The following is a 23,400-nucleotide window of genomic DNA, read 5'->3' as shown; positions in this document are numbered from 1 at the left end:
GTGTTATGCCCCAAGTGAATAAAGGATGAAGAATCATATAATACTTAAAAATCCAACAGGCCAGGCGCGGCGGCTCACACCTGTAATCCCAGCACTTTGGGAGGCCGAGGCGGGAGAGGCTTGAGCCCAGGAGTCTGAGACCACCTGGGCAACACAGCGAGACCCCGTCTCTATTAAAAAACAAATTCGAACAAAATCGAGACCTCACAGTTGGAAAGCCGAAGGCTCAAGATCAGACGGGCAGGAGGCCTACCAACTGCCAAGGTCCTGGGCTCAGGACGATGAGCCGAGGGCCGCGGCGGCTGGGCGGGGGCGCGGTTGAACGCTGCTCCCACTGCCCCCACCTCCGCCCAGCCGCAGCCCCGACACCCCCTCTGGGTCCTCTAACCCCCGGCGTCCCCGCCGCGGCCTCAAGCCCCCTCTTGGCATCCGCCCTCCTGACATACATTGGCCCTCGCCGCCCCCTCCCCAAATCCCGTCGCACTCCAGGACTCCCCATACCCGGATCCCATAGAGCCTCGGAACGGCCGCGCTCCTGTCTTCGGGATTCCCGCGGCCCCTGGGCCGCGCCGGCTCCGCCTCCGTCCCCGCCCCCGCCCCCGGCCCGTGCGTCCAGGCTGGCGCCGCGCTGCGCCCCCTCTGCGCCGGCCTCTGCGGCTGCGCGCTGGCGGGGCTGAGGCCGAGGGGTGGGGGTCGCGCCGGGGGCCAGGGGAACTCCTGTGGCGGTAGCAGCGGTAGCGGGAGACGGAGCGAGCCCAGAGGCCGCGGGCAGACCCGCAGGGAACGGAAGAAGCGGTCATGTCTCGCTACACGAGGCCCCCCAACACCTCCCTGTTCATCAGGAACGTCGCGGACGCCACCAGGTGAACGGCCGCGGCTGCAGGTTGGGGGCGCGGAGGAGGGGCGGGGTAACAGCCGCGCCGCGGAGCCGGGCCGAGGCCGGGCAGAGGCCCGGCGGGGCTGCGCGGATGCTCGCCGTGGGTCCAGGCTGCGCCGCTGGGGGAGGTGTGAGCCCTCGGACTACTCCGCGGCCTGGGCGGAACTCGCGCCTCCGCCCTCCTGGCCAGCTTTCAGCCCCGGCGCCGCGCACATCGTGTCCCGGGCCCGCGCCACTTTCCGCGCCTCAGCACTGCAGCCGGCGGGCCGTGGGGCACGGGGCGCCCCTTTCCGGAGCCCAGGTCGCTCCCCGCCTCGAGCCGGGAGGGTTTGCGCTCCGGCGAGTGCCCGCGCTTCAGGCCCTTTGTCGCCGTGCCCCGATAAAATTGCGCGTCCAATCCTCCTAGATGAAGAGGAATTGGGGCTGGTGAGAATGTTCTGTACCATAATGCGTACTCGGGCCTTACAGTTTCTTTCCCCCAGTTCTGGTCTACTTAGAGACGGTGCTGCTTGCATTTTATTCACACAATTTTATTCTGCATACAAAAAATAACTTCAATGAATGAGATCAGTGCGTTTTTCTTTAAAGTTATGAGTCCAGTATTAACACTCTTTTTAAGGGCGTGAGTATAGACTCACCTGGTTGATTCTGATTCCCCACCCCTCTGTTGAGAATTCTGTCTACAGAGTGTCTGAACACAGATATTAAGGAATGACTTCTTCATATAGCACTTCCTCCCTTAATGGAGCTGGAGAAATTGGGGGCGGGGGGAGAGGGAACGGTGTTAATAGACATTCTCATTTCACTGGGCTTACTTCATTTACTTCCCCCCCAACCTTTCTACCTATGCAGTACTGTTTTATTGTACATAAGGGAGAGCGGAAACTAAGAGTTTTAATGATTTACATGGGGCCAGACAGGTACAGATATATGGAGCTCTTGACTCCATAGTCATCTGAGATGAGTATTATAATTTACCTTTGAGGAGTAAATAAACGTTAAGTAATTTTTATCTTTTAGTTATTTTTATTTTTTGTAGACGAAGTCTCGCTCTTGTCCCCCAGGCTGGAGTACAATGGCCGGATCTTGGTTCGCTGCAACCTCTGCCTCCCGGGTTCAAGCGATTCTCCTGCCTCAGCCTCCCAAGTCGATGGGATTACAGGGGTGTGCCACCACACCCGGCTAATTTTTGTATTTTTAGTAGAGACGAGGTTTCGTCATGTTGGCCAGGCTGATCTCGAACTCCTGACCTCAAGTGATCGCCCAGCTCGGCCTCCCAAAGCGCTGAGATTACAGGCATGAGCCACCGTGCCTGGCCAAGTATTTTTTATTTGATCACCCCAAGTACATGTATCACAACTATATGCTGTGGTTAATAAATCTTAGTTAACATCTAAAAGGTGCCTTGTTTACATTTCTTCTCTCAGCCTTTTTATCAATATATTACATAGAAAACACAAACATAATTCATGATTTGGGTAGAATTAAAAAACCTTGCAGTTGAACAGACAACTCGAAAATGGAATAAGCATCAAGCCTCTTCAGGGTGTCTGTAGAAAAATCAGAGGTTTCCAATTCTACTGGTTCACAGGGGCCAGCCAGGTTAATATAAACGAGTGAAGCTGCCAGCCTATAAGGCACAGTAGGATGGTGTGGACTATCAAATAGAAATAGAATAGCAAATGGAAAAGGAAATGTGCCATCTAAAAGGAGCAGCATCTGCCCCTAGGCTCCAGCTGACAGCTGCCATATAGACATCTGGACTTATTATTGACATACCTTCCTAGTTGTAAAGAGAAATCAGAAATCTGGATTTCGTATGTGTAATCTCAGTCTTTAGATGTTAGCATTAAGTTGAATCATATGAAAATCCCATTCGTGGCCGGGTGCGGTGGCTCACGCCTGTAATCCCAGCACTTTCGGAGGCTAAGGCGGGCGGATCACGAGGTCAGGAGATGGAAACCATCCTGGCTAGCACGATGAAACCCCATCTCTACTAAAAATACAAAAAATTAGACGGGCGTGGTGGCGGGTGCCTGTAATCCCAGCTGCTCGGGAGGCTGAGGCAGGATAATGGTGTGAACCCGGGAGGCGGAGCTTGCAGTGAGCCGAGATCGCGCCACTGCACTCCAGCCTGGGAGACAGAGCCAGGACTCCGTCTCAAAAAAAAAACAAAAAAAAAAGAAAAGAAAAAAGAAAACCCCATTGGTAGATTTGAAAGCTGTAAAATATAAGGCTGGGCACGGTGGCTCACGCCTGTAATCCCAGCACTTTAGGAGACCGAGTTGGGCGGATCACTTGAGGTCAGCGGTTCGAGACCAGCCTGGCCTACCTGGTGAAACCCCGTCTCTATTAAAACACAAAAATTAGCCAGGTGTGGTGGCTGCCACCTCTAATCCCAGCTACTCAGGAGACTGAGGCACGAGAATGGCTTGAACCCCAGAGGTGGAGGTTGGCAGTGAGCGGAGATCAGGCCACTGCACTCCAGCCTGGGCGACAGAGTGAGACTCTGTCTCAAAAAATAAATAAATAAAAGAAAGCTGTAAAATACAGCCTGGTGTATACACCTGTAGTCCCGATTACTGGGAAAGCTGAGGATCACTTGAGCCCAGGAGGTCAAGGTTACAGTGAACTATGATCACACCACTGTACTCCAGCCTGGGTGACAGAGAGACCTTTAGAGAGTCTAAAAAAATAAAAGCTGTGGCCGGGCGTGATGGCTCACACCTGTAATCCCAGCACTTTGGGAGGCCGAGGCAGGTGGATCACAAAGTTAGGAGCTCGAGACCAGCTGGCCAATATGGTAAAACCCCGTCTCTACTAAAGATACAAAAAATTCACCGGGTGTGGTGGCGCGCGCCTATGATCCCAGCTACTCGGGAGGCTGAGCCAGGAGAATCGCTTGAACCCAGGAGGTGGAGGTTGCAGTGAGCCGAGATCTTACCACTGCACTCCAGCCTGGGCGACAGGGCGAGACTCTGTCTCAAAAACTAAAAAAAAAAAAAAGCAGTAAAATATTGGCAATTTCATATTTATACACATTTTTAAAATGTTTAAACGTCATGCAGGCCAAATAAAACACATCTGCAGGTGACACCTGATCTCTGATCTATGTACTTCATTCACCAATGAGTGATTGAGACTGATAGTTGAGATTGACTGATTTCCTTTTCCATTTTTTCACTTTTTTTTTTTTTTTTTTAGCTCTGCCACTGGCAGACTATCAAAATGTACAAGATTATATTACATGAATGAAATCTCTAACATTTGTTGAATACTCACTGTGTACTAGGTGCCATACTAAAAACATTACATACATTAAATTTTCCCAGTAACCCTATAATGTATGGTGGTTTTTTGTTTTTTTTTTTTTTTTTTTGAGACACAGTCTTGCTGTGTCAGCCAGGCTGGAGTGCAGTGGCACGATCTCGGCTCACTGCAACCTCTGCCTCCTGGGCTCAAGCAATTCTCCTGCCTCAGCCTCCCGAGTAGCTGGGATTACAGACATGTGCCACCATGCCTGGCTAATTTTTGTATTTTTAGTAGAGACGGGGTTTCATCATGTTGGCCAGGCTGGTCTCGAACTCTTGACGTCAGGTAATCCGCCCACCTCGGCCTCCCAAAGCACTGGGATTACAGGCGTGAGCCACTGCGCCTGGCCGTATGTTCTTTATTAACCCCATTTTACAGATGAGAAACCAACGTTTAGGTTAAGCATTTTGCCTAAGATCGAATAGCAGGTGAGTGATGATATGAAATTAGAATCATCACATGTAATCTATATTAACCTTTTAGTACAAAGTAGTATACAGTATAAGTTAACTAGCAATGTGACATGTAGACACTTTTTAAATTAGCTTTAAAGGTAGGGCACAGTGGCTCATGCCTGTAATCCCAGCAGTTTTGGAGGCTGAGGCAGGTGGATCACTTAAGCTCAGGAGTTTGAAACCAGCCAGGGAAACATAGCAAAACCCTGTCTCACCAAAAAATACAAAAATTAGCCAGGCGTGGTAGTGCGCACCTGTAGTCCAGCTATTTGAGAGGCTGACGTGGGAGGATTGCCTGAGTCCAGGTGGTCAAGGCTGCAGTGAGTCAAGATTGCACCACTGCACTCCGGAGGTGAGAGTGAGACTCTGTCTCAAAAATAAATAAATAAATAGGCTTTAACATTTAGTATGCTTATAAACAAAATCTTTGGGGCCTGGCACGGTGGCTCACATCTATAATCCCAGCACTTTGGGAGGCCAAGGTGCGTGGATCACTTGAGGTCAGGAGTTCGAGACGAGCATGGCTAACATAGTGAAGCTCCATCTCTACTAATAATAGAAAAAATTGGGCCGGGTGCGGTGGCTCACGCCTGTAATCCCAGCACCTTGGGAGGCCGAGGTGGGCGGATCACGAGGTCAGGAGTTCGAGACCAGCTTGGCCAATATGGTGAAACCCTGTGTCTACTAAAAATATAAAAATTAGCTGGGCGTGGTGGCACTCGCATGTAGTCCCGGCTACTAGGGAGGCTGAGGCAGAAGAAGCGCATGAACTCGGGAGGCAGAGGTTGCAGTGAGCCAATACTGGCCACTGCACTCCAGCCTGGATGACAGAGTGAAATTGTGTCTCAAAAAAAAATAAATCGTTGGGATAAAATGTTAAATAAAACATATGTAAAATTATATACGCAGTGTGATTTCAGTTACAGCCATGCATCAATTAAGGACAGAGATAGGTTCTGACAAATCCATTTGGTGATTTTGTTGTACAAACCCAAACCTACTACATAGTAAAGCCTAGGCTACGTGGTGTGGCCTGTTGCTTCTAGGCTACATACCTGTACAGCATGTTACAATACTGAATACTGTAGGCAATTGTAAGACATTTACCTACATGTATCTAAACATAGAAAAGACACTAAAAATATGGTGTAAAAGATTTTTTAAAAGGTACACCTGTCTAGGACAGCTTTGTTATAAGATTATGGGGCCACCATGATATATATGGTTCATCATTGACTGAAACATTGTTATGTGGTGCATAACTATATTAAAAAATGAAAAAAGGAAAAAACTATATATGGAAAATGAGACTGGGGCCAGGCTCAGTGGCTTATGCTTGTAATCCCAGTGCTTTGGGAGGCCAAGGTAGGAGGATCCCTTGAGGACAGGAGTTCAAGGCCAGACTGGGCAACATAGCAAGGCCTCATCTCTAAAAAAAAAAAAAAAAAAAAGTTAGCCGGGCATGGTGATGCGTGCCTGTAGTCCTAGGTACTGGAGTTCAAGATTGGAGCGAGCTTTGATTGCACCACTGCACTGCAGCCTGGGCAACAGAGTGAGACCCTGTCTCCAAAAAAAAAAAAGAAAAGAAAATGAGACTAGAAAGAAATTAATTTGAACAGTAGGACTTACTTTTCCTCTTCCTTTTTTCAAATATTTTTCAAATTTTATTTACTAAGAATGTTTTAAAACAAAACAAATTAAAAAAATTAAAAGCAGATGACACTAAAAGGCTTTGTGAATTACTGTAAAATTTGACAGAAATGAAATTGAACACAAGAACTGAAGAAATTTTAAAAATAAGTTTTAGGCCGGGAGAGGTGGCTCATGCCTGTAATTCCAGCACTTTGGGAGGCCGAGGCGGGCAGTTCACCTGAGGATGCCAGCTACTCGGCAGGCTGAGGCACGAGAATCTCTTGAACCGGGGAGGAGGAGGTTGCAGTGAGCCGATATCACGCCCTTGCACTCCAGCCTGGGCAACAGAGTGAGGCTCGGTCTCAAAATAAATAAAGTTTTAAAATTTGTGTTATGTTTCTTTTCACTGGTGAAACAAAATGTGGCTTAAGAAAAATAATATCTTTGCTTTTGTACTGCATAAAGGAATAATGTTTTAATGTCAAATATAGTGTATTAATGGAACTCCAGTCTAGGTGACAGAGTGAGACCTGAGACCCTGTCTCCAAAAACAAACAAACAAACAAACAAAAAAACGTGTGAGCAAACTAGGAATGGAAGAGAACTTCTTAACCTAATAAATGTCAGCTATAAAAAACATAGCTAACATCATACTTAATGATGAAAGACAATGCTTTCCTTGTAAAATCAGGAACAAGAAAAGAATGCCACTCTCACAACCTCCAACGTTTTATTGCAGGTCCTAACCAGTGCAACAAGGCAAGAAAAAAGATATAAAATACAAAAATTGGAAAGATAAAAGTAACCATTCTTAGGTGACATATTTGCTTACATATAAAATATTAGGAAATGAACAAAAAAACTTCTAGAACTAATTAGTAAGTTATGAGGATATAAGGTAAATTTACAAAAGTTATATTTAACAGCAAACAATTGAAAACAATGACAATTTAAAAAAACAGTTGCATTTACCATAGCATCAAAAAGCATACTTACTTAGGAAAACAGTTAACAAAAAACATGCAGAACCCTTTGCACCAAAAACTACAACATATTTTCAAAAGGAATTTTAAAAGCCAGCATAACAAAACCCCATCTCTACTAATAATAGAAAGAATAAGCCAGATGTGGTGGCACATGCCTGTAATCCCAGCTACTTGGGAGGTTGAGGCACGAGAATAGCTTGAACTTGGGAGGTGGAGGCTGCAGTGACCCGAGATTGTGCCACAGTACTCCAGCCTGGGTGACAAAGCAAGACTCCATCTCCAAAAAAGAAAAACAAGTCTCACCCTGTCTCCCAGACTGGAGTGCAGTAGCATGATCGTAGCTCAATGCAGTCTCAAACTCCTGGGCTCAAGTGATCCTTCTTCCTCAGCCTCCTGAGTAGCTGGGATTATAGCCACTACGCCCAGCTAATTTATTTTATTTTTTTGTGGAGATGGGGGTCTCACTATGTTGTTCAGGCTGATCTTGAACTCCTGGGCTCAAACAGTCCTCCCACGTTGGCCTCCCAAACTGCTGGTATTGCAGGTATCAGCCACCATGCCTGGGCAACAGTGGGAATTCTAACACATGTTTTTGGAAATGTAAGTTGGTTGGGCCACTCTGAAGAACATGTAATGAAGCTGAGATAGGCATGCTCTTCCAGCCTACCAGTTTCTTTGCTGGTGATACTGAAGCAGGAGAATAGGGTCTGGAGGCAGGGAACCTAAGGCCGATTCACACTGACTTCCTAGAACTGAATCAAATGGAGAACTCCATCTCTCTACACCCAAGTAACAAAAGGATCAGGGGCTACTCCCTTTGCACCGTTATTACAGATAAAAAATGGAAAGTACTTCTGACTGGTCCCCTCCTGCAACCAATCAGACTGGTCCCAGGCCAAGTCTTCATGTGTAACTTTGTAGATTTGCTTCAGCCTCTAATTGGTGGCCTCCCTCCACCAGACTGGTGGTGGGCCAAGTCTTCATTTACATAGGGTGTAGCTGAGTAACCAGTGGGAAACCTTAGAGGGTATTTAGACCCTAGAAAATTCTGTAACCAATGCACTTGAGCAGCTTGCTTGAGCCTGCTCCCACTCTGTGGAGAATCTTTTCATTTCAATAAATCTGTGCTTTCATTGCTTCATTTTTTCATTGCTTTGTGCATTTTGTCCAATTCTTTGTTAAAAATGCCAACAACCTGGAGGACTCACAGGCAAGACCCTCCATTGGTAACAGAAGGATATAATATTTCTTTAAAAATACTGAAAATTATGGCAAGTATGTCAAATACTGAGAAAATAATTTTTTTTTTTGACACGGAGTCTTGCTGTGTTGCCCAGGCTGGAGTGCAGTGGCGTGATCTCGGCTCACTGCAAGCTCTGCCTCCCGGGTTCACGCCATTCTCCTGCCTCAGCCTCCCGAGTAGCCGGGACTACAGGCGCCTGCCACCACACCCGGTTAATTTTTTGTATTTTTAGTAGAGACGGGGTTTCACCGTGTTAGCCAGGATGGTCTCGATCTCCTGACCTCGTAATCCGCCCGCCTTGGCCTCCCAACGTGCTGAGATTACAGGCGTGAGCCACCGCGCCCGGCCAGAAAATAAATCTTGTTGGTAGATACATGGGTGTTTATTATTCTCTGTACTTTTTTGAATGTTGAAGTAGATCATACCAAAAGTGCAAAAATAAAACAACAGCTAACAGGTGAGGGAGTGGAGACAGTGAATGGGAATTGGCTCTTTTGAAAAGACCTGTTCATCTGACTCCCATCACCCTTGGCTTCCAGGACTCCAGACCTCTGTGGCACCCAGTGCTGCAGCCTCCTCTTTTATATTATCTATGACCCCTTTCCTCTTAGCCACTACATTTGGTTGATGGGATTGGTTGTCTCAGAAGACCTTCATTTGAATCCTAGCTCTACTACTGGCTGTGTAGATCTCTGGGCAAGGTAACTTCTCTCACCCTCAGTCTCCTTAACTCTTAAATGGTAATAGTAATGTATTCTTTTTTCATTGATAGGCAAATATATATTGAGTATATACTGTGTGCCCAGCAGCTACATTAGGTACAGAGATATGCTGGTGAAGACACCTGCTTTAGCAGTGATTCTCAACCTTCAGTCTCAGAATTGCCTGTGAAATCCTGAAAAAATTAAACATAACTGGAAAACACTAATTAGGTCCAGAATTAATGCATCGGGTTGGGGTGCCTCTGTCTGTAACATCCCTTCACAGATGATTACAGTACTCAGGAGAGGTTGAGACTCTTTATGCCAGTCTATGGTCTGTGGGAGCAGGAATTGTGTTTTTCTTGTTTCTCGTTATATTCCTAGAGCCTGGCACATAGTAGGTGCTCAATAAGTATTTGCTTAATTCTGAATAAGTAAAAGAAAAAAGACATTGTCACTGTCCTCAGAAACTAATAGTAAAACATGTTCTATGAGTATTAAATGAAATAAAGTATGTCATAATGTTGACTGAGCTACTGGCATATAGTCGACGCTTAGTCAATTTTTGTTGAATCTTATATGTAATAATTTCTAAATCCCCATCTCTAGCCTTAGTCACTGGCTTCTAATAATTATATTAATACACACTAATTAATATGCATATAATCACAATTTTCTGTTGCTTATAGAACTCTTATCAATGTTCTACCATCACCTCAAATTCTGCATTTCTAAACCTGAAAGTTGCTTCTTTTGCCTCTTTTCTTCCTCCTTGATCTAGCTCTCTTCTAGTTTTTGTCACTGACACCATCTTTTTTCCATTTGTCCAGGCTAGAAGCTTCTTAGTCATCTTTGAATCTTTATTTCTCCTGAGCCACATTTTATGATCATAGCTTGATGCTGAATCCCTATGATAGCACCATGAAGCAGTAGGGTGTAGTGGTTAAGATGGACCAGTATGAGACTGAAAATTTGATTTCTAGCTTTGTTATTTGCTGGCTCAGTGACCTTAGGTAGTTTACTCTGTCTGTATCACCTGTAATCTGCCTGTATCACCTGTAAATAACCTGAAAATCTGCATCACCCGTAATCTGTCTATATCATCTGTAAATAACCACAGGGAAATTGTAAGAATTAAGTGGTCGTAAGGTGAACACTGGCTAACATATAAATGCACTGTAACTGTTAGCTATTATTGCTAAATATTTTGTCTCTTCAGTTAAATTGTAGCTCCATGAAGATGAATATCATGCTATTTTTTTTTTTTTTGGTACCCCTTCTGAAGTACCTAATCACGCTAGAAGGCACATAGCAGGCTCGGAATACCTGTCAGATTTGGGAATACAGTAGTTACTTTGTTTTATGTTTAATATTAAAACATCCATTTTTCTTTAAAGCCTGATAATTTTAGGACTTGCTATCTGAAAACAAGATTAACATAAACATGAAATTAAAGTGAAGCAAAATGAATGTGTTCTTAGTGAAACAGTTACTTATTAGGTCTTATAATAACTTTCAGAGGTGGATATGCTGGGTCAGTATTTCTGGAAATTAAGCATAACAACCACCTGGAGTGCTTGTAAAGATACAGGTTTCCAGCCTCTAATCCATACTTCCTGAATCAGAACCTCCAAGAGAGGTCTGAGAATCTAGGGAGGTTTTTTTCGTGTTTTCTTTTTTTCTTTTTTTTTTTTTTTGAGACAGGGTCTCACTCTGTCCAACCCAGGCTGGATGGAGTGCAGTGGTATGATCTTGGCTCACTGTAGCCTCAACCTCCCCACGCTCAGGTGATTCTCCTGCCTCAGCCTCCCGAGTAGCTGGGACTACAGGCACACGCTACCACACCTGGCTGATTTTTGTATTTTTTTGTAGAGACGGGGTTTCACCATGTTGCCCAGGCTGGTCTTGAACTCCTGGGTTCAAGTGATCCACATACCTTGGTCCCCCAAAGTGCTGGGATTACAGGCGTGAGCCACCACGCCTGGCCTGAGAATGTTTTTTTCCTTTCTTTTTTCCCTTTCTTTCAAAACCTTGCATGATTCTTACAAAAAACAATTTTAGATAATGCTGGTCTAGATGATGTTCTTTCTTTTGAAGGTTTCAAGTGGATTTCTGTAGGCAAAATATTTTAATCCAGCTATTCATATTTCTTTGCCTTATTTCTAAAACACTTCAGGCCTGAGGACTTGCGCCGTGAGTTTGGTCGATATGGCCCTATAGTAGACGTTTACATTCCACTTGACTTCTACACTCGCCGCCCAAGAGGATTTGCTTATGTTCAATATCCTTTATTTTATTGTGTGCATGCGAATATACTGTATATGCGTGCTTATACGTATATGTATTCAGTAGCATATGTTATGAGATTAATATTGCCTAATTAAATGTGTTTATTTCTTTATCTCAGAAGATCTAAAGCAGTCCACAGTAGCTGGCAAGCACCCCCCAGTTTGAACCAACCTGTTAGCTAGAATCCAAGCATAAACCCAGCAGGCGAGACAAAAGGCACCTAAAGTTCAAGCATCAAGGAGTAAAGAGGGAGGGTGGACACAGATATAAAGACCTGGAAGAGGGGAAGTCTTTATCAAGCAAAAGACAAAGCCAACACCAGGTTGAGACTTCGGCTTTCCTACATTTACTCAGAGTTCCAGAGTCAAAGCCAAGTCTGATTTTGTTGGTTCTGCGTCTCTTAGAAAGTCCATCTTGCAAGCCTTAAAGAGTAAAGGTCAAGGTTCAAGATCAAGTGACACTGAGGTAATTGCCAGTCTCGTTTTATATTGTATATCTTGAGCTTTTTCTGTTTGTTATTTTTTTAATAAACCAGTGAACAACCTCCTAAAAAAAGTTACTCATTTTTATATAGCTAATTTCCATTATAGCTAGGTTTAATATTATATAATTTATATACATAAGGAAGTTTAGTGGGATATTACAAACCAGTATATGTAATTCCAGATATTTACAGATTGCTTTTATGTTTCTTTTATATTTATATCCCAAGTAGTAAAAACATAAATGTTTGGCCGGGTGCAGTGGCTCACGCCTGTAATCCCAGAACTTTGGGAGGCTGAGGCGGGTGGATCACCTCAGGTCAGGAGTTGGAGATCAGCCTGACCAACATGGTGAAACTCCGTCTCTACTAAAAATACAAAAATTAGCTGGGTGTGGTGGCGGGCACCTGTAATCCCAGCTACTTGGGAGGCTGAGGCGGGAGAATCTCTTGAACCTGGGAGGTGAAGGTTGCAGTGAGCTGAGATCACGCCATTGCACTCCAGCCTGGGTGACAAGAGGGAAACTCCATCTCAAAAACAAAAAAAACCATAAATGTTTAAAATGGTAGGTTCAAAAGTAGATACCATTTTTAAAGCACTAAATCAGGTTTTGTTTTAACTCACTTGTATATGTGCAGTTTTGTTTATAAGTAATGTCTCTTAAATGTCAAATTTAAAATTAAGCCTTTTAATGAAAGAGTAATTTTAATTTCAGAATAAAGGCTTCTGCATGCTGATATTCAGTGAAAAACCTGATGGATCCTTTATCTGAAAGAAGGGAGTGAGTCCTAACAGTTTGTAATTTTATAATGCTAGCCAAATTTGGACTTTTTTTTTGTTTTTCTTGTTTTCAAATTACACATGCATACTGCAGCCACACTATTGTAGACACTAAAAGTACAGTTACATGTTTGTTTTGTTCTTTTTATTTTTAGACTCACTCTTCTAAACATAATGGGTCATTTGTTTTCATGAGAAAAAGTGAAAGTTTTTTTCTGATTATTCATATTATATTGAAGATGTGAGCTTAATAACTTGAACTTGATTTTCCTATTAATTTCATTTCACATGTAAATAATGCTTTTAAAATATGTTTACTTGATATCTCATGTTCAAAGTGTCCTTAACAGCTAGTCATATTTGAAGATGTTCGAGATGCTGAAGATGCTCTTTATAACCTCAATAGAAAGTGGGTATGTGGCCGTCAGATTGAAATACAGTTTGCGCAAGGTGATCGCAAAAGTAAGTGTGACTGAATGCTAGATTTTATTTATTCAGCAGAATGAGTTTCAGTGATGACCGATTTTTAAATTTAAAATTCTTTCAGTAAATGATTACTAGTTGAGTGGTTGTTACTGTGGTGTTCAGGTAACGAATTACGTCATAAGTCTTGTTCTTTATGTTCCAGCACCAGGCCAAATGAAATCAAAAGAACGTCATCCTTGTTCTCCAAGTGATCACAGGAGATCAAGAAGCCCCAGCCAAAGAAGAACTCGAAGCAGAAGTTCTTCATGGGGAAGAAATAGGAGGCGGTCAGACAGCCTTAAAGAGTGAGTACAAGAGGACTGAAAACTTCATTTTCTACTTTTTCTGGGAAATAGATATACACATATTTTTTTGATAGAGTCTCACTGTTTCCCAGGCTGGAGTGCAGTGGTGCGCGATCATGGCCCACTGTAGCCTTGACTTCCTAGACTCAAGCAATTTTCTCACCTCAGCCTCCCAAGTAGCGGGTACTACAGGTGTGCACCACCACACTGGGCTAATATTTTTATTTTTTGTAGAGATTGGTGGTCTCGCTATGTTGCCCAGGCTGGTCTTAAATTCCTGGGCTCAAGTGTTCCTCCCACCTCAGCCTCCCAAAGTGCTAGGATTACAGGTTTGAGCCACTGCACCCAGCCTGGAAAATATTTTAAAGTTTTTATAAACAGTCCACCTGAGTCATTTTGCTTAATGTACAAACGTAATCAATTTTTGTTAAAAGATAACGCTCTTCTCTATTTATCATATATTGTTATTTAACTTGGGTTTATGGGATTAATTCTTATGTTAAAGTTACAGACTTAACTTTATCTTTTTACATGAGAAGATAATATATAGTGAGCAGAAAACAAAAAGTAAAAAAAAATACATACTCAGCCACGTGCGGTGGCTCACACTTGTGATCCCAGCACTTTGGGAGGCTGAGGCAGGCGGATCTCGAGGTCAGAAGTTCAAGACCAAACTGACCAACATGATGAAACCCCGTCTCTACTAAAAATACAAAAATTAGCTGGGTGTGGTAGCCACGTTCCTGTAATCCCAGCTACTCAGGAGGCTGAGGCAGGAGAATCACTTGAACCTGGGAGGCGGAGGTTGCAGTGAGCTGAGATCATGCCATTGCACTCTAGCCTGAGCGACAGAGCGAGACTCCATCTCAAAACAAAAAGCAAAAAAAAAAAACAAGGTGATGTTTTAGATAAATAAAATTTTCCTAAATGTGCCCAACAGTTTGTAATCTTCAACTTTAAAAATGGTTAAATGCGTAAGACATACAACAAAACATCCAGGTGCAGTAATCTCAGCACTTTGGGAGGCTGAGGTGGGAGCATCACTTGAGGCCAGGAGTTTGAGACTAGCCTGGCCAACATGGTGAGACCCCATCTCTCCAAAAAAAAAAAAAAAAAAAAAAGAAATGTAATAAAATCCCTTGTGAAAAGTGGTTGGCTAAAGTTAATGTAAATCAATTTACTTATAAAAGATAAGTTATCAAGAATAAATTCCAAGTATGGCAGTATTGAAGAAGACATATTAAGTAGTAATTTGGGGGCAGGGGAAAAGATATTTTCAAGTTATTTATTTTGCTAGCCAGGAGTTCATTAGAATAATAGTGAATCACAACAAATTAATTATATGGACCAGGTGCGGTGGCCCACGCCTGTAATCCCAGCACTTTGGAGGCCGAGGTGGGTGGATTACTTGAGGTCAGGAGTTCAAAACCATCCTGAGCAATATGGTGAAATCCTGTCTCTACTAAAAATTCAGGCCGGGCGCAGTGGCTCATGCCTGTAATTCCAGCACTTTGGGAGGCCGAGGTGGGGGCAAATCACCTGAGGTCAGGAGTTTGAGACCAGTCTGGCCAAAATGGCGAAACCCCGTGTCTACTAAAAATACAAAAATTAGCTGGGTGTGGTGGCACACGCCTGTAATCCCAGCTACTTGGGAGGCTGAGGCAGGAGAATTGCTTGAACCCGGGAGGCAGAGGTTGCAGTGAGCTGAGATCACGCCACTGCTCTCCAGCCTGGGTGAGAAAGCGAGACTCTGTCTCAAAAAAAAAAAAAAAAAAAAAAAGAATTTAAATTGATTGTTTCTAAATGCATTACAGCCTTAGTGAACCAATTTTTTTCTCTTGCTTGATTTAAATAAGGTGGATATTCACATCATTTTCTGCCTTCTAGTGGAAGTAAAGTATAATACTTGACTGTCTCAAATCATCCTGGAGTATCAGGAATAGAGGACCACATCTTTCAGGGCAATGCTATTCTGCTTTGTACTTGTTATAAGACCATTGCTTAACCTCCCTGGCCCCAGTTTTTCTCATTTTAAAAATTGTCTTATGGCCAGGTGCAGTGGCTCACACCTGTGATCCCAGCACTCTGGGAGGCCAGGGTGAGATCACTTGAGTCCAGGAATTCGAGAGACCAGCCTGGGCAACATAGTGAGACCCCCATGTTTACAAAAACTAAAAAAAATTAGCCAGGTGTGGTGGCACACACCTGTTCCAGCTACTGGAAAGGAGGGAGGGAGGGAGGGAGGGAGAGGGTGGACTGAGGTGTGAGGACTCCTTGAGCCCAGTAGGTCAAGGCTGCAGTGAGCCGTAATTGCACCACCGCACTCCAACCTGGGCAACAGAGGAAGACTCTGTCTCACAATAAATAAATAAATAAATTAATTAATTGAAATGTAAAAAAAGGTATTCCATAAATCTTTGTTAACTTTATATCAAGGAATGTGTATGTTAGAACTCTAAATGTTCCTGAACAGTGTTAAAATTGCTCCTCAACTCCCTTTTCTTTAGTCCAAATGTATTTTAGTGTCCTTCTTTCACTATGTTAGGATTTTTTTTCAAGGACATTTTCTTCATTTTGCTTCCTACAGCTGTCTACAAAATGAATGAAATTTAATAATTTCTAAAAGACTGTGAATTTATTCCAGAATATATTCTACATCAATATATTTTCAGTATAAATATATAATAAAAAATTCAAGAGCGGCCAGGCGCAGTGGCTCATGCCTGTCATCTCAGCACTTTGGGAGGCTGAGGCAGGTGACTTGAGGTCAGACAAGCCTGGCCAACATGGCGAAACCCCATCTCTACTAAAAATACAAAAATTAGCCAGGTATGGTGGCACGTGCCTGTAATCCCAGCTACTTGGGAGGTTGAGGCAGGAGAATCGCTTGAACCCAGGAGACAGAGGTTGCAGTGAGCCAAGCTCGCCCCACTGCACTCCAGCCTGAGTGACAGAGCAAGACTCTGTTTCAGAAACAAACAAAACCAAAAATTGACGCTTTACGTGGTATTATCATTCTCCAAAGAAAGCTTTCTAAATTTCTTCATCTCGTTCAATGTTACTATCTAGTATCATTTTTCTTCAGTCTAAAGAATATTTAGTATTTCTTTTTTTCCTCTTTCAGCTCACCAAGAAGTACCAGGGCAGTGAATATTTAGTATTTCTTATAGTACACATCTGCTGATAGTGAATTGTCTCAGCTTTTGTCTGAAAACATCTTTATTTAATATTCATTTGTGAGAAATATTTTTGCTGAGGATAGAATTTTATATTGGCAGTGATTTTATTTTTCTCTTTAAAAATGTCATTCCATTGTTTTTCTGATATCCATAGTGAGTTGTCAGTCTTATGATTGCTCCTTTGAAAGTAATTTGTCTTTCATTCTCTGGCAAGGTTTTCAGATTTTTTTTTTTTTTTTTTTTTTTTTTGAGACAAGAGTCTCACTCTGTCACCCGGGCTGGAGTGCAGTGGCACAATCTCGGCTCACTGCAGCCTCTGCCTTCCAGATTCAAGCGATTCTCCTGCCTCAGCCTCCTGCCACCACACCCAGCTAATTTTTGTATTTTTAGTAGAGGTGGAGTTTCTCCATGTTGGCCAGGCTGGTCTGGAGCTCCTGACCTCAGGTGATCCACCCGCCTCAGCCTCCCAAAGTGCTGGGATTACAGGCATGAGCCACCGCACCCGGCTGGTTTTCAGATTTTTTCTTTGACTTTGGTTTTCATCAGTTTCACTGTGATGTGCCCAGTGTAGTTTTCTTTGTCTACGTGGGGTTTATTGAGCTTTTTGAAATTGTGAGTTAATGCTTTTTGTTAGTTTTGTAAAATTCTATGCCATTATCTCTTCAAATATTGCTTCTGCGTTATTCATTCTTTCCTCTGGCCTGTGTGACTGTATGCTATACATCTGTTGTGTTCTTTTATGGATTTCTTAAAATTCCTTTTCTCACATTGTATTTCAGTAGGATGTTGTTCTAATGATCTTTTAGTTAACTGTTTTCTTTTTTTTTTTTTTTTTTTTTTTAGTCTTGGAGGTTTTCTCTTGTTGTCCAGGTTAGGGTGCAATGGCGCGATCTCGGCTCACTGCAACCTCTGCCTCCCAGGTTCAAGTGATTCTCCTGCCTCAGCCTCCTAAGTAGCTGGGATTACAGGCATGCGCCACCACGCCAGGCTAATTTTTGTATTTTTAGTAGAGATGGGGTTTCACCGTGTCAGTCAGGCTGGTCTTGAACATCCTGACCTCAGGCGATCCACTCGCCTTGGCCTCCCAAAGTGGGATTACAGACGTGAGCCACTGCACCCAGCCTAGTTCATTATTTCTTCTGCTATATCCAGATTGCTGTTAAGACCATCTAATGACTTTTTAATTTTAGATGTCATATATTTTTAGTTTTAAATGTCTGTTTCTTTTTATAGATTCTAGTTTTCACTGAAACGATCTTTTTATCTGTTTTGTCTTTTCCTCTTATTTTCTTAAATATATTACTCAGTAATTTTTTAAATTCCTGTTTGATGATGCCAATATCCAAATCACTTTGGGAATGATTCTTTTGCCTTTTATTTTCCTTAGTTTTTAGTTATTCTTGCCTGTTTGTTTTTTTTTTTTACATAGCATGTTGGACATGGACAAAAATTTATAGAGGCTCTGCATGACATTATCATTCTCCAAAGACAGTTGTTTTATTTTGGCAGACAGAGTACTGGCAGATCACTTTGATCTTAAGGCTTGGTTTTGGGCGTTGTTAAAGCTGCTTGTTTTGGCTTTGAATTTATTCCTAGGGCATGGCCCTTACCTCTAGAATGTAGCCCTTCTGGGTTGCTGCCTAATGTTCCTCATTGACCTTTTGGGAGTTTGAACTCTAATCTCTCTCTCAGCACCGTGTGTCTGATAAAAATTTCAGCGCAGTTCTTGAATTTCTGAATTCCGGTTTTTTGCTGGTCCCCTGGAATCTCTTCCCATACACACACAACTTAGAAGATGGCCAGTGATTTAAGGAGAATCTGTAGGCAAATTTTAAAGGTACTTTTTGGTCTCTAATTCACTCCTCTCTAGAGTTTTTGCCTCTCATGTCCCACCCATTTTGGTAGCCCTGAATTAACTTTCTCTCTTCAGCTTAGTCAAATACCCATTTTCTGGTTGGGCTCAACTCCTCCATGCTGTCATTTGAAAAATGGTCTTACTTAGTAAAAGAGCCAAGGCTTGTAATCCCTCAGGTTCTTCCTGCTTGTGTTGATTATCCTCCAGTGCCTTCGAACAGTTGTTTTATAAATGTTGTGTAGCTTTTCAATATAGTTGTTTTCGACTGGGCGCGGTAGCTCACGCCTGTAATCCCAGCACTTTAGGAGGCCGAGGCAGGGGGATAACCTGAGGTCGGGAGTTTGAGACCAGCCTGACCAACATGGAGAAACCCCATCTCTACTGAAAATACAAAATTAGCTGGGCGTGGTGGCGCATGCCTGTAATCCCAGCTACTCTGGAGGCTGAGAGAGGAGAATTGCTCAAACCTGGGAGGCGGAGGTTGCGGTGAGCTGAGATCATGCCATTGCACTCTAGCCTGGGCAACAAGAGCAAAACTCCGTCTCAAAAAAAAAAAAAAATACATGTATGTGTGTGTGTATATATATATGAGAGAGAGAGCTGTTTTCTATGGGAAGATTAGTCTAATATAAGCTGTTCTGTCATGGCAGGACCCAAAAGTCCTACATCTAGCTTTTTATTTTTATAAGCATTATTTGAACTGTAAATAATTGATTTTTTAATCTTTTTTCTTCAGATTTTTGTACCTCTTAAGAGCTGTATAACCCAGACTAAATATACAGTGCATTTTTCAGAACTGATCCATATATGTCTAGCAAAGTAAAAATTTTTGGCCATATATTCTAGTATAACAAATATTACAAACTTGTTACTTATGTTTGAACCAAAAGCATGCATAATAAAATAAGAAATTTTTTTTAGCTTATCTAGTAAAAATATAACTAATGTTATGTAAAGTATGTAAGTTCCTAAAAGTGTTGTTTCCTGATCTCTTATTTTGTGTGAAATACATGCTCTAACATTATGGATGTTTGCAGGTCTCGACACAGGCGATTTTCTTACAGCCAGTCTAAATCTCGTTCCAAATCATTACCAAGGCGGTCTACCTCAGCAAGGCAGTCAAGAACTCCAAGAAGAAATTTTGGCTCTAGAGGACGGTCAAGGTCCAAGTCCTTACAAAAGAGGTCCAAGTCAATAGGAAAATCACAGTCAAGTTCACCTCAAAAGCAGACTAGCTCAGGAACAAAATCAAGATCACATGGAAGACATTCTGACTCAATAGCAAGATCCCCGTGTAAATCTCCCAAAGGGTATACCAATTCTGAAACTAAAGTACAAACAGCAAAGCATTCTCATTTTCGGTCACATTCCAGATCTCGAAGTTACCGTCATAAAAACAGTTGGTGAACAGCAACAGAAAGAGCACCACGCAGTCTTTAATATAAGTTATTAAACTCTCATTATGTTAAATAAAAATTCTTTAAGGCGTACAGAAAATGTGAGTTGATATTAGTTACTTTGGGCATATGGAACAAATAAAATCTCTAGCTTTGGATTAATAAAAATTTGGTCTCCATTTAAAGGGCCCACACTACAAATTATGATTTGTCTGATGTCACCATTTTATGGACCATTTTTTATTTACATTGTGGTAGAAGGGTACTTTTTCAAGGGAAATGAGTAAACTGGAACTAATTTTTAAAATTCTACTTGCATAGTATTAGTACTATTAATAGTACCTTTTACACAAATATTTTTGACTTTAAAGCACTTTCATGTAAAAAGTAACTATGACTGTATAATTGCATAGAGCAGACTTAAGCTGTTTGACACCTATGTCTCTTTTGTGTCTTCTGTTTAAACTTGGGCCAATTCCTGGTGGATGTTAGTTCATATTACAAAATTCTCATGTTCTAAAAAGTAGAATTTATATAGAGATCAAACATTCAAAAGATACATTCTCTCCTAAGCTCAAAGGTTATATTTTTTATTGAGTAGAACAGTATAGGTAAGTTAACATGAAATTGCATCCTGCACCATGTCCACATTAGTAATATCAGAACTTTTGAGAAATACTGGATTTTGAATGGTTTGAGACTAATTCTTTAAAAATTAGGCTGAGCAACACTCACAGTCCAAAAATATTCATATTAAGATTTACACATTTGAAGAATGGTACATTTTGTATAAAATCATATTTGATACCATTATTTCCACATACCTACTTTTCATCTGTTGCTTAATTTTTTCTTTTTAGAGTTCTTGCTCAACTTTATATAGAATAAGTCTTATTATTTTTGAAAGAGTGTTTAGTACCTTGTATTAAGAAACTTGGCCAAGCGTGGTGGTTCACTTCTGTAATCCCAGCACTTTGGGAGGTCGAGGCGGGCAGGTTGCTTGAGGCCAGGAGATTGAGACCAGCCTGGGCAACATGGTGAAACCCTGTCTCTAAAATTTAAAAAAAAGAAGAAGAAGAAACTCAAGACTACATCTTCAAAAAACAACTTTGCAGTATTTGAATTTTACATTATACTGCCCTTCATTTCTGACAGCCAAATAACTTTATTGATATTTATTGCTTTTGTAGTTGTTATAACTAATAATTTCTTTGAAAATGTGTTGTAGTTTATGTTTTTCAAAGGGTTTTGGTAGTGTTTGTGATAGAATCGTTTTGCATATGATTATTATAGGGGATATATTTATAGAGCTCTACTTGTATACTTTGTGACTTATATTATGAAAACTTCTAAGTTCTCAACCCATACAGTTAGTATTTGTATCCAGAGTGTTTAAGAAAAAAATCTGTCTTATATTTTTAGTATATAGGAGCCAGTGTTGCTTCTATTTGTTTTGAATACAAATTCCAGTTTTCTTTGCATATTAGATCCCATATGTAAGAAACAACCTTACACAATAATTTGTATGCTGGTAATATTTGGACAAGTGCCGTAAATTAATGTATATTGTACTTTCTGAATAGATTTTCTCTAATCATAGCAAAATTTATTTCAAAACTACAACTCTTTGAACTATTCTGCTATAATAAAATTTAGTTATAAAATGATGTGGCACTACTGAAAATCTAAAGGATAATCCAAAGAATGAGTAAGACAGATATTGATAGTAATTTTTAGTATTTTCAAGATGTTTGGGTTCATACACATAAGTGAAATCATTTTAAAAACTAGGGGCTGGGCACAGTGGCTCACACCAGTAATCTTAGCACTTTGGGAGGCCAAGGCAGGAGGATTGCTTGAGCCCAGGAGTTTGAGACCAGCCTGGGCAACATAGCAAGACCCCTTTATCTATAAAAATAATAATAACTAGGTACCATTGTGAAAAATAATAACTAGGGATTGATTATAGTATCTTTACTCTGTATTCACAAATTGGTCTCTATATTCCTGAACATATTTAATCCTTTGATTTACCTCTGACTAGGTTTGTCATTGTAATCCCTAGGCTGCTTAGGAGGATACCATTTGGTTTGATGAAAAAGCTGGAATGATAATAGCTCAAACTCTTTTGAGCATTTAGTACCTGCTTGGCACTGTTCTATATGTTTTAAGTTATTCACTCATGTATTTAACCATCAACACTCTTAGGAGGTAAATATCCCGCAATTACTTTTGCACCAACCTAGTACCACTGCAGACAAGGAAACAGATGGCAGAGAGGCTGTTACAAGGGCACACAGCCATAAACTTTGGATCTGTAGAGTGACTGGGCTTCAGAGTCCTCTTCCTGACTGCTGTTCCCATGTCTTTTGCAAAGGGAAGTCTTTGACAGGTATATGCTTTATTAAAATCATCTTTAGAAAGAAATGAGAGAATAGAAATTAGAAAATGACTGTAGGCTTTGATGAAAATGACTTGTGACTAGGTGAAAATTGTTTGGCTGGGTATCCTGGAAAATGGTCTTCTGGGAATATCTATATTCTAGGGTTCAGTTTTGTCATAGAATTGTTGCTTGGCCCATTTAAGAGAGATACTTTAAGTTGTTTATTAATAAATCAAATGTTTTAATTTTAGACATCTGTGATCAATTCTTTTAAAGACTATATTTATTAAAGTACTTCCCAAGTTTAGTGCAGGGGTACTACCTACCATTTATTCAGGATCATAGAGGGTAAGTTAGGGTCAAAGAAAAGCAGCTGCCATGACAGCTCCTTGCTTGCTTTCTCCCCAGGAATAATCCACAAATAATTTATAGCAGCTGATATTTTTCGGTGTTAACAGATAATAGGGGAATTTGCTGAAATTTTTATTTGGAGCCTCGGATTTAATTTTAGGCCACTGGGCTAATTTATTTTTAAATGTAAGTTAATTCCAGTACTTTATTTGTAAAGTTTACTTGAGATCTAACTATTCTAAGACATGCTGTTGCATTACAAATAAGAATTGCTGCATTTATTTTGATCCCATTGCCAGAGGCAAAATTAGTCAAAATTTAAAGGTATGTAGAAATACTTTTGTAATCCTTCTAAACTACATTAAATTTCTGGCTGACCGTGGTGGCTCACACCTGCAGTCTCAGCACTTTGGGAGGCTGAGGTTGGCAGATCAACATGGTGAAAGCAGGTCTCTACTAAAAAATACCAAAAAAAATTAGCCGGGCATGGTGGTGCATGCTACTCGGGAGGCTGAGGCGCGAGAATCTCTTGAACCCGGAAGGTGGAGTTTGCAGAGAGCCGAGATGGTGCCACTGTACTCAAGCCTGGGCTACAGAGTAAGACTCTGTCTCAAAAAAAAATAAAATTGTAATTTCTTAGATTTAAAAATTTGTTTTCCAAAGACAAAGAGGGTAGTAGAATATGTCGGGTACTTGTACAGATAGATA

The 23,400-nt window shown here is 41.5% G+C and overlaps 1 protein-coding gene across 2 annotated transcripts; it reads left to right on the top strand.

Annotated features, from left to right (window-relative positions):
• The first annotated feature begins 650 nt into the window (after positions 1-650).
• On the top strand, positions 651-22,591 carry SRSF12 (serine and arginine rich splicing factor 12). Of its 2 annotated transcripts, none has more exons than XM_030809467.1 (5): positions 651-863; positions 11,383-11,487; positions 13,116-13,219; positions 13,386-13,527; positions 19,599-22,591. In XM_030809467.1, exons 1-5 carry the CDS (start codon positions 799-801, stop codon positions 19,966-19,968), a joined length of 786 nt encoding a protein of 261 aa, XP_030665327.1. In that variant the 5' UTR covers positions 651-798; the 3' UTR covers positions 19,969-22,591. The 2 variants fall into 2 exon arrangements, with proteins under 2 accessions (XP_030665327.1, XP_030665328.1); XM_030809468.1 differs by lacking the exon at positions 651-863 and adding an exon at positions 870-1,303.
• The last annotated feature ends 809 nt before the right edge of the window (positions 22,592-23,400 follow it).

Source organism: Nomascus leucogenys, chromosome 3 (genome assembly GCF_006542625.1).
Source record: "Nomascus leucogenys isolate Asia chromosome 3, Asia_NLE_v1, whole genome shotgun sequence".
NCBI lineage: Eukaryota > Metazoa > Chordata > Mammalia > Primates > Hylobatidae > Nomascus > Nomascus leucogenys.
The sequence above is the reverse complement of the archived record's forward strand: the minus strand, read 5'-3'. Positions and strand labels throughout refer to the sequence as shown.

Excerpts from the sequence above, each read along its gene's own strand:
- SRSF12 (XM_030809467.1), top strand. The coding sequence starts at position 799 with ATGTCTCGCTACACGAGGCCCCCCAACACCTCCCTGTTCATCAGGAAC. Across the intron at positions 864-11,382 it reads AACGTCGCGGACGCCACCAG|GCCTGAGGACTTGCGCCGTG; the intron begins GTGAACGGCCGC and ends AAAACACTTCAG. Across the intron at positions 13,528-19,598 it reads CGGTCAGACAGCCTTAAAGA|GTCTCGACACAGGCGATTTT; the intron begins GTGAGTACAAGA and ends GGATGTTTGCAG.